The sequence below is a fragment of the Cheilinus undulatus genome, linkage group 3, assembly GCF_018320785.1.
Source record: "Cheilinus undulatus linkage group 3, ASM1832078v1, whole genome shotgun sequence".
Taxonomy (NCBI): Eukaryota; Metazoa; Chordata; class Actinopteri; order Labriformes; family Labridae; genus Cheilinus; species Cheilinus undulatus.
In genome coordinates, this window is record NC_054867.1 from 47,350,131 (window position 1) to 47,362,349 (window position 12,219).

General features: G+C 35.6%; 1 protein-coding gene across 3 annotated transcripts in view; it reads left to right on the forward strand.

The window, feature by feature from the left end:
• Nucleotides 1–12,015: 12,015 nt before the first annotated feature.
• Nucleotides 12,016–12,219, forward strand: part of ephb2b (eph receptor B2b) — a 294,511-nt gene continuing 294,307 nt past the window's right edge. For all 3 annotated transcript variants that reach the window (XM_041782872.1, XM_041782874.1, XM_041782873.1), the window contains exon 1: nt 12,016–12,137. In XM_041782872.1, coding sequence (XP_041638806.1) covers nt 12,086–12,137 — 52 coding nt within the window. In that variant the 5' untranslated portion in view covers nt 12,016–12,085. The remainder of the gene's footprint in view (nt 12,138–12,219) is intronic.

Genomic DNA, 12,219 nt, shown 5'->3' on the forward strand with positions numbered 1-12,219 from the left:
AACATATTCAAAGACACATGAAACCTTGAAAAACATGAAATAACAAGTTAAACAGCAAGTACTTTCAAAGATGGATTAAAATAAAAAATATATGACCGTGATTTTAGTTGTACAAATGAGGTCTGAGCTGTTTTGTAAAGAAAATACACTCATTGGTGCACCTGCTCATTGTTTAAGAGGCTTTAATTGAAGCATAACTGCTGATTCAGACCTGCAGGGCTTTCCAAACTTTGCCATGCCAAAGACCCCCACAGAGCTCCAGCCTCTAGTTGGGACATCCCTTTTGGAAATTTCTTAAACTACTATAACACTATGATGGCAAATATGAAACACACTACTACCTAGTATTTAATTATTCTCTTTTGGTAGTTTATTATTTCATAATTCATTATTTAATGTCTCCTCTTAGTAAATATTCCTAAGTACTTTCTGTCTTAACATCAGCAGTAATAAATACGGTAAATACTGTATAAGACAGTGCCTTCATTTAAATTGGCATATATGCACTACTGTATGGTAAGATGGAATTTAATGTCCCTGCAGGGAAATTTGTCCTGGACTCTGTCCCACAGTTACAGAATAAAAAAAAAAATAGAGATCATACAAAACACAATATGGTTCAACCCAAAACAGCAGCAATTCCATCTTACAATTTTCCAGATGTACAAAACTTCTGGGAGCAATGAGAAACTGGCATATTGCATGACTCCTTGACATTACCTGGCTTTCCTAACACTGATGAAGAAAAGACCCCAAAGATTAAGCATTCAGTCATTACTAATACCTACAAACAAATGCACTTTATTTTCGTAAATAAAGCTATAAGTTGGGTTTTATTTTTGGTACATTTTCTTTTCTATTTCTGCAAGTTTCTGAGACCACTGTGGGGACAACAGGTTGAGAAACACTGGATTCTGACCATTACATTTTTCAGTGAAAGGATAACACCATAGGGATGCACAATAATGAACTTTACTGATATCTGATATGGTGATATTTACCTATTCATTCAGCCAAAACTGGTTCATAAATGTAATTGTGCCTTAAAACTTCAGTCATTAAAACACACTGAATAGAAAAACAAACATCAGGCCTCAGAGCACACTTAAAAGTTTGTGTAATGAGGATTAAATAAGACAAAGACTTCAAGCTGATGTTGGTCAAGCCTAATACTCCATAAACTGCTCATACAGCTGATATTTAAGGACCTGTAAAAAATATGAGCTCAACTTCTGTGTATGTTCACACAATATTACACTGACATCAGCAAATTGAACAAAGACATTTTTCAATTGTTGGAGTTAAACTTGTTTTCCTTGTAGTGAAGATAAATGTGAACCTGTCCTAGAGCTGGAATATAAGGACCAAAAATCAGCATTTACATCTACTGATAGTGTTATTCCTTTATTTGTTTCTTTGTGGAAAAAGTAAGAAAAACAAAGTCACAGCAGAGTCAAATTCACATGGGCCAGTAACAAAAGTTTTACCTCCCTTTTAAAGATTAAGAGATGGTGACACATGCATTTATATCATCTAGACTCGGCTACTGTAACTCTTTGTGTGCGGGCTTGGACCATTTCTCAGTCAGGCATCTGCAGCCTGTCCAGAATGCAGCTTCTCACCTCCAAACAGGCACAAAAAGAGGGACCACATTACCCCAGTATTGATATCTCGACACTGGCTTCCTGGTCACTACAGGACTAAATTTAAAATTTTACTGTTAGCTTCATTTTAAAACTCTTCATGGCTGTGCACTACTTTACTCCAGCCAGAGCACTGAGGTCTGCTGACCAGCTGGTTGGCCCAAAACAAAGCTAAAAACCAAGTGAGATGGAGTTTTTTCAGTTTCTGCCCAGAAACTGTAGAACAGTGGTTCTCAACTGGTGGGTCCCGACCCAAACTGGTTTCAGGAAAAAAAACAAACAAAAAGGCAAAAATATGTCTGATATTGAAGCCCTTGGCAGACATCTATCCATATACTTTATTTTGCAGGAAAATTAGTAAATTCTGATTGTTTTTTTTAGATTTGGCTTATTTATCTTGTTATCTCGGATGGAAATATTTTCAGAAGGTTAGTTTCCATATGATAATTTGTAAATGATTTGTCACCTTTCAGGAAAAACAACTAAAATGTGTTATGATTGTGAAACAAAGTGAAATGAAATGTTTGCATGCATGTCCTCCCAAAGTGTTATCCAGTCTCTTTGTTCAGCCTTTTGTCGTGTTCCTTCTAAGGTCCAAATTTCCGCAGTTTTAGTTGAATTATTTTCATAAAAATCAGAATTTGGGTCCCCACTTCACATCTTAGTAGGTGGTGGTTCTTATAGCTGGAGCAGTTCAAAACCACTGCTGTAGAACAGCTTACCCTACATATAAGACCAACCCCAACATTTTAAATAACTTTTGATAACTCATGTCTTCTCTTTTTTAATTGATTTCATTCATTTAATATTTTATAATGATGTATTCTTGTTTCATTTTTGCCTGTTATACTGTTAAGCACTTTGGTCGACCCTGGTTGTTTAAAATGTGCTATATAAATAAAAGTAAATTGAATTGAAAGAATGTCAAACAGGGATTTTTATCAACAGTCATCTAAACAGTGTCTTAAAAATAAGTTTCCATTTATAAAAAATAACAGAAAAATAAACTACAGAATTGTTGGAGAAAGGGCACATAATCAAAATAAAGAAAAATGATAATTCTTTATCTTGACTTCACATTTTTGATAGTAATATTGTTGCAAAAAAGCTTTTAAAGCTTTAAAGCTTTTTTGTGGTTCTTGCAGTTAAATTTTAGCATTCCTGGTCTAAAATATATTTTAAACTCCATGTGAAGATAAACTACAATGATATAAACAATGCTGTTTAACCCTTTATCTCTTAAAAAACAACAACAACAGGAGTGGTGTCCCTAAAACTGCCAGCGCTCATGGAGGACAATACTTAAAAAGAGGGAGAGAGAACTTGAGACCTTGGCATAAATGATCCAGGTCCAAGGGACTCAAGATGCTAGAAACATCAAAAATACGCCAACGTGAATCGGATTTTACGGAAGTGCAAGCTGATACACAATGGGGTATTTTAATATTTCTGGCACTGTGAGAAGAAGGCCTTTCACATTTTTCATACTATCTTGAGAGCCTGGACCGGAATCATCTATTCATTTGAATTCTGGGTAAAATAAGTCAAAAATGCCTATCCAGGAATACACTAAATTAAATGCTGTGTTTGAATCATTTGGAGGACAAGCACAAACAAGGTGTCTTTAGAAAGGTAACACTCTGAAGTTTTTACAAAAGTGTCAGACTTACTTCCTGCTACCGATTTTGAGTAATGCAACAAAAAACAAAAAAGTTTTCTCCTGTCTGAAGCTGTATTGTGAAACAGAGGCCTGTAGATGAGCTGGTGAACTCAAACTCAACTAAACCATGAAGACTAAGCTAGTTCAGGTTCAAAGACGACAACAATAGAAAAGAAATGCAGATTTAACATCTGTTTTTATGAGGAAAACTCCAGGTGTTTCAAACTGGAGACTCCAAAACAGATGGAGGTTGGCAGACATTTTTCTATTTAACAATGCCTAGGGGGAAGAAAGACAGCAAAAACAGTGGACTGTTGAGAACAACTGCAAATTAGAAGTTATATTTAAAAAAAAACAGTCCATGGATCTTCATGGATGTGCTTATGTTTTTGGACTAAAGATGTGACAGTATTTAGCTTGTGTGGACTCTTTCTGATGCAGCAGGATTGTTTTAGATGGAATATTATTATCAGAAGAGAACAGAAGGGCTTTTAATGATGATCTGTGTAACTTTTATTATTGTTTGTAGCCTGACAAATTCAATAAATGCGTCTGCAGGGGTGGTTTAACTTTCTGGTGCTTTCTGGTGGTGTATAACATGTTAGATTTACATTTTGTAAATAACTGAACAGTTACAATAAAATCTTCCGGCCCACTGAAGGGGTTTGTGTTTTTTGGTACTAAGATTTCCACCTGTATGTTATTTGAAAAAAAAAAAAAAGTATCTTAAAAACCCAACATGTTTCCCGGCCTCAACTTTGACCAGAACAGGCTTTTTTTTTAACCCTTTGTTATTTTTTCTATCTGGTTAGTTCATCTGTTATATCTTAAAATTAATGAAAGCAGCTTGGACTATAAAATTACAGAAATAGCCAAAAATGGCTTCCTTAAATGCCTTTCTTTTATCCGCAGCCCAGATAGTTTCACTTAAGCTTGTTTCAGAAATAAAGAAAAACAGGAAAAAATCACAATCATCAAGCCAGACTGACAGAATTTAAAATGCTTTAACTTAAAAAAAAAAAAATCAGCTGGATGATACTTTAAAGGTTTAAACTATTCGTATTAATGGCTGCAGAGAAAACCATCCACATCACAGCTGTACAACCCAAACATGTCGTCCTTGGCTCATTTAGTGCGATGGGAAAATTTATCCGTGGTTCGGAAATGCAAACCACAGCGACAACAGCCAGCAGCTTCAACACACTGCTGCTGATTTATGCACACAGTTCTTATCAATTAGTAGAGAGCTTAGCCGGGACGTTAACATCCAAAACCAACGCCATGATTGATGACTGCCATTTCATCACAGCGTTCATTTCTTCATGACTGTCAGCTGAATCACGTTTTACTGGGCTTCTGTTTTATGGTGCTGAGATTTACTGAGATGATAAAAAGTCTCGTCTGCCCCGCGACAGGCACGCAACATGCAAACACATTTCTTTTTAAGTATCATGAAAGACGCCGTAAAGCAAAGAAGACACTAATTTGTCTCCTCTTTGGAGTATTTGTCAGAAAACACGAATTAGTGCCAGGAAATAGCCTGATTTAATCTGAAGACAGAGAATATTTAGGCTCCCAGCCGTTCAGGTCTCGGCAGTTTGTGAGTGAAAGTTCTACTGTGTCTGTAAAGTTCACTTAACAAGGAAGTAAATTAAATCCTGCCAAGGCTTTTGGTCGATTTAATTAAAGCTGGAGCAACTTAGTGGGATTGGATTAAATTTTTGGCAGGGGTAAACCAATACGCTGGGAAGGTGGTGGCGAGGTTGGGTGCAGTGGACTATTCCGGAAAGATAAGCAGGACATCCATCTATTTTTTTTCCCCCACCGCTGTATTGGATAAATATTTCCTTTCTGAAACAACCAAGCACGCCTTTTTCCTTCCTCTAGCAGTGCTATTTAATTTAAGAAAAGATTTCCACAAAGTTCAGTGCCTTGTCTGGTTCGACAGATACAAAAATAATAGTTTAGAATGGGGCATTTTTTTGAACCGAGGTTTGGGTTATGTGCTTGTTAGGGTTCATCACAGCCGCCTCTCCTCCTCCTCCTTGTGAAACTGTGCTCTCAGCTAAGGTTAATCCACACGCTAAAGGTCCCTTTAGATTAGAGGAGTCTGTGGCTCTTTCTCAGCACAGGGTCAGGGATCACACACCAACTTTTATGGAGAGCCGGCCATTTTATTTCCTCGCTCTTTATCCAGCTGCCGATGCCGACTGGGTGCAATACTTCCCCGTAAGCCCTCTAAGGCTCGAGGTGAAATCGATTCCAGACCAGAGTGGCCGTTTCTGAATGGGTTTAAGTTGAAGCTAAATATGCTAACGGATAAGAATAGCTTAGGGACTGCAGGAACTCATTTTCACCCTCGTCGACTTTATTTCACCCTTGCTGACGTGATGTAGTGTGTGCTTAACTCCAGATAATGGGGGTCACTGATAGGATGGGGTCAAATTATGTGTTTAATTTAAAGTTCAAATCCATTTAGGTGAATTGACAGCAAACCTATAGTGACAGTTCGGATGAATCATTCATGTTTGTTATATCCAAGTTTAAACAGCATTATACTATCAAAAATAACTATTTTAGTGACCTTTGTTTAAATTTAAGTGGTATCAAACTCACTTAAAGTTTGTGTTTTAAACTCCCACAATTACACTTTGAATTAGCCTGTATAAAGTTGTTTTAATTTTAATATTTCCACCATTAAAAGTTAATGTATTACTGCCATTAGAGTTTCCAACTAAATGTCTGTAGAAAAAATACATAAATGTCTAAAAAACCCTAAATGTATGATTAAAAAAATGTCAGCATGCATGGATCAGGCTACTCGATACTAATGAAAAATTATCATTCTTCCTTTGCATTTTTATGTATTACAACAGGGGTCCCCAAACTTTTCAGCCTGTGACCCCCAAAATAACGGCTTCAGAGATCAGGAACTCCACCTTCCCTTGAGGAGGATCAAGTGCACGATGTTGCTCAAAGCCCCAGGTACGAAACTTGCAAATTAGGTAGTTTTTCTACCTTTTACTGGCATTTAATCACAAATATCACTAGATAACTACATTTTTATTTTAAATTTAACCAATTTTATACGTTTTTTACAATCTTTTTTTCAATAAATAATAACATTTATGATTTTGAATCATATAAAATTTTTCATTGTTTTTTGGAAAGCATCCGTGACCCCCCTTCACTGTCTCGCAACACCCCTGGGTGTCCGACCCCTTCTTTGGGAACCACTGTATTATAATACTGCACTTTTACATTAAGACAACAAAGCTTCATATTCATAAACATTACTTCTGTAAGCAGTTCTACATTTTTCTTTATTTATTTAAATCCTCCACCTTACAATGGTGCTGAAGTACAGACAGTGATAGAACAGGCAGATAGATTGCAGTAAAAAGAGGGCAAAATATGGCAGAAAAGGGCCTTTATGTATAGAATTGTAGTAGGGATGCATGATATTGGATTTTTCCAATATGCAGGTATTTATAAATGAACACTGGCCGATATGGATTCTGATACTTAAATTTAGCTCAGACCTAAAAATTAAGTCCTTAAGAAAATTTAAGTTCAAAGATGAACCAAGTTCTGTTCTTAAAACACGTTTGAAGTGTAAGGAGTGACGAAGAAGAAAGAACAACTTCAGTGAAATAAGTCAATTAGTCCAGCCTAAAACTCCACTTATTTGTGGACTTATTTGGGAATTCGGCCAATATGCACAACACATATAGACAGATTTTTATAGATACAATATCAGCAGAATTGTTCATACCTGTTGATAGGATGATTCACTTTTTAGACTAATATCTGCAGATATACTGATAATATTGTGCATCCCCGTATTGTAGGTGTTAGTTTCAATAAAATAGATTATACCAATAGAATGATTAAAACCGGATAACCGGAAATAGATAAGGTCAACAATAAAACCTGGAATTGCCTCAGCTGTATTGATGTGGACGGTTTTAAGTATTTCTGTTAAACATTTTAGTGTTGTGGGCAAAGTAAAAGCAGATCTTTGTAACACTTTGATTTTGGGCATCAATTAAATAAAAAAATAATAATAATACCTGCATCTGTAAGCAAAAACTGAACATTTGAAATGAGTTTTCTTAAACAACAGCCCTTATTATGTCTCTGAATGATGTCTGGAAAGAGTTTCCTGTGAATTCCTTTATGACACCTCTGAGTGTTCTCCTTTTCACCTCTAGGTGGCGGTGTTGATGCAATGACACCCCACACGGCCCTGCACAGAAATTCAACCACCTTCAGTCCTAAAACACCTCCATACTTGATTTCATTGCCTGTTTTGATACTTTTTAAAAAATAATTTTCGATTACATTTGTATGTAATTTTAGCTTTGACTCCCCTTTGCTGCTGTAGTTTCTATGTTTCTTCTACTTTTACAATTTAATATATTTAATAATTTAACTTCTCTATTTACTCCTTATGTGGCATGTGTTTTAATGCTGTAAGTAAAATACATGTTGTTTTTTGAACTGTGTAAAACACTTGAAATTGTTTTGATTTGTGAATGAAGAACTAAAAGAATAAATGTACCTTACATTCCTTCACTGAAACTCTGCTTCACTTAGAAATAGTACAAATAAAATTAATAAATCTGTTTGTGTTTCTTCATATTTATATTGAAATGTCTTTTCAGGAAAAAATGCAATTTATGTTTAGTTATACAGGAAAAAGTCTAATTAAAAAAATTTAATTTTCTGTAAAATTACAGTTGTTAAAAAATACAAAATAAGGTTTTTTCTGCAATGTGAGAAATTTGTGAACAAAATGTACAAATAAGAGGAACATGAAAAAAATATATATTTATAAAGCAATTTGAAAGGTCAGAATTATTCACAACAGCCATTGTATGAAATTAAAATAAAATTAAAATCTACAACATCTGTCGTGATTAATTCTGACTTTTAAAATTCCAATTTTAATGGCTGTTGTCTAGTTTTCATAACTATCTTTTATACAGTCTCAGAATTTATAGAAAGTAATTTATGGCAAAAGAAAAAAAAAATTGTGTCTGTAAATGTAAAATTAAAACACCTATTTCAAATTAGTTGTGATTTACAAAACTAAAAATGAAATAAAATGTTCTAGAAAAACAGAATCATTTCAACTAATACTTTAAACGTGATGGCAAGTATGCAAATAATATAATAAAACAGAAAAACATTCCCCTGAGAGGGCATATTATTGTTGTAAACAGTGTTGTTTAATCACTAAACAATAACTAAAATGATTTATTATTTGTTTAAAACACATACAAGAGAAATGTAATGATGACAGGGTGCTTGTAAAGATGCTCAGTTGCTAAATAATTCCACACAACCTTACAGCTCTGTATCACTGCTGCTATGTAGCTTTATTTCCCAGCATGCACCAGTTCAAAATAATACCCTTACATCATATAGTTTACTGATAAAGCTGATAAACTGCAAGGTGCAATATTTCGAGCATATCTGAGCTGAAATCAATGTCTCCTCAGTGCACCTCGTGTGTACTATTAGGGAGTGATTTAACAGAGAATTTGTTGCGCGTATTAGGTGGTTTGTTTTCTGTTTACTGTGGATTTCTCTGGTTACTGTGACGATAAAAGCAGGCTGTTTTTATTCTGCTTTATAAGGGAACAAAATATGAACAGTATAGTTCAGTATGTTTTGCTTTTGTTGCATTAAGGAGCCTCAGAGGAACATGAGAGGATTTATACTACTTTCAGACATCTCTGCTTTGCATTACTGTTATTTTATTACTCTGCCGCCATTATAACATAGCGTGGCAGAAAGATCTCTGTGGGCAATATAGGAGGCGTATTAATATCATTTCTTCAACATCTTTCACTTCTCTTTGGGCTCCACTCAGTACCGACTCTGTATGGAACTCATTACAGGAGGGGAGAGCTGCTCTCTCGGTGCCCCGCCGTTTTGTTCCATCTGTGTTGAAGTCACCTGAACACGATCTGAAGTCAGCCAGTCAAGTGACCTGGAATCAATACAGTCAAACCCAGCGGAGGCAAATAAATCAGCCCGGCTCGTTTAACCCATGAGAGTCCTGCTGCTTAGCTTCAACGTGGCACATAACAAGAAAGGCATGTTTGATGACAAATAATTTATTCTGAAATCTTGTTTTTCATGCAGCTTTCCGTACTTTTCTAGTACCCATGAGGCATCTCTCTCACTGTAAATCCTCCAGAGGACTTCTGAAGGCCACATTTTTTTCCCTATGCCTTCCCCTTGATGTCCACCACTTTCTTTGTGCAAAAAGAAATTTGACAGCTTTGTGTACATTTGAAATTTTCAGCATAGCTTCCTCCTCTCTGGGTATCTCTGTATCTCAAACAAAGCAGAAATGTTTTGGCGTATCTGTAACGTCTGCAGCTGCTTCACTGTATCCCAATGGCATCTGTCTCTGCGGCCTGTCATATAAAAACCAGGCTGTGTTTTATTTTTTAACCATCATAAGCCTGTGCTGAAAGATACCGAAAAGCTTCTTGAAAAGGAAGCTGATTTTATACTCCTCCTTCAAAAGGCAAAAAAAGGCACTGTAAAATGATGGGTAGTTTAGTGAATTTTGGACTTCCTGTAAAGATGAAAACCATAAAAATAAGTAAAGTGCAAAAGTTGAACATCTTATGACTATGCATATTTAAGATCTTCTAATTTTATTGATTACTGAAAAATGAATGCTTGTAAAGTTGCTGCCAGACTTTACTGTGCCCACAAACAAAGCTCAATATAAACAATTTCCAAAGATTAATTTCATATGACATGACTCAACGTACTTTGAGCCAACATCACATCAACTAATCACTATGATTTATGCACAGGAAGGAGAGCTTTGCATCCTAGAGGAAGTTGCATTTCACTTCGACTTTACTTCTTTGGCTCTGTCATTGAAAATAACTGCTGTTCAAGTCAACCCAGCTGACAACTAGGCCTGTTAATCCCATGATGCCGTCTTTGTGACGCATGAGTGATGGTTAGCTGCTCTGAGTTATGCTACGAGAAGTTCAAGAATCGTAAAACCATCTTTGAAGGAAATCCTGCTTTACTAGAAAACTTAAGATTTAATACATTATGTAGTAGCTTTTCCTAATCAAACGGCAGCAATATTTACTGTGTAAGGAGATAAAAGCAGCAAACGGCTACTAAATACTCATGCACTGCTTAATATTAATTCATTTTCCTGGTCTGAATAGACACCCTCTACAGTTCAAACCTAAAGTGCCTGCATGTAAAGCTTTTTAATACATACTGCAGACTTTAAGTCGACCTGTCAATTCTTCTTCAACTCTGTGCTTTTGAAAAGGGAAACAAATCCACACAGTTTTATTTGCAATTGTGGAATTAATTAATTAATCCTACTCATATTTTTCTGGCCTCACTTGTACTTGTATACTAGGCTGCACTTTGACTATCCAACTGTAGGAGAGTGCAGTGGCCATGATTGAGAATAAAGCAAAGACCTTTTGTCATAATAAGTTATATCTTTTTTTATTACCAGGGCACTTGAAGGTGCATGGTTAAATAGAAATGCTGTGAAAAAAGTGTTCATGTTATCTATGGAAGTTTTAAATTTACTTTTATAAAACATTAACTAAAAAAGTAAATATTTTGCCAATTATTCCTGTTCTTCAAGTAGTAGTAGTAGTAGTATGATAATTCATTGTGCCACGCTTTGTTTACATACTCATTGCTGTTATACAAAGAAAATAATGTCTATTCACCACTGAATTTTTTATATCTACGATTCAAAATTCATAGATTTACCAGTGAGAAGTTAAGTATGGTTTGCTACAAGATAATAAAAAAGGCTCAAGTTTTGGTTTACTTATTAAATATTTCATTAGTTAAAAATGCCTATTATGGAAAATATAAAAAGTACAATTATCACTTAATCAAGAATATAGATCTTCAAACATATTTAGAGAAGCGTTGAATAAATTAATATGCACTTTTTTTTTGTTAAAATACCAGTTAACGTTTCCACTGTGTCGTTTTGGCAGTTATGCATCACTTAGAAAAAGTAAATTAAAAAATTTAATTGCCATCATACGGTTCAAAGTCTTTATGGAAAACAGTAAAATACCAACTCATAATACTATAAATATTAAAAGCAAAACGGGAAAAAGTAAATGTTGAACTTACTTTAATAGCTCTGCCTTGTTCGTCACCTGTTACAGCGCCAAAACTCCTTCAATGGCCCACAGCACTGAACCCCCACGTGTAAGCTTTTCCTGATAAAAGCATAACCATTAGCCTATTTCCATTTCCAGCGGTGTGACTGTGAGAAATAGTTGCCCGATCTTTTATAAATGCTGCACAAAGTCCCAAAACACTTAATTATCGCTAGGTAAGGCAGTGTGGACTGTCCTCCTCTGAATGATTGACAGCAGGGTAAATTGAAGTACCTTTGCGGGGGGTGGGAGATCCTTTAATGAAGCGGGTGTGTTAATAATCCAAACATTTTAAATCTTACAACATGAATTATGATTCAGCAGTAAATAGTTCATATTAATAGGGCACGGAGTAGATAATTTTGGCGCTATGACACGATGCAGTGTTTTTGTGTCACTCCGTCCTCCCCTCTGTCTGTTGTTGTTTTGGTTTCGCCCAAACTTGGTTGAGATTTGAGTTGGTTTTCTCTGCTATCTGGGATCGCTCTATTGGAGGTGAAGGACCGCCTGTCCCCACTCTGTATTTACTGTCAATGGCTTTCGGGACTTATTTTATTTGAATGTCTGGGCAATATAAGTGACCAATAATGGATATTCTATGGATATTATGGACCATACCGGCCGTAATAGCTGTTGAAGGTAAGCTAATGTTTTCATCCCAACCGTTGAAGCCGCATCATTTTGCCGGCTTGGAGTTTGAGACAAAGCGCGTGCATGTACG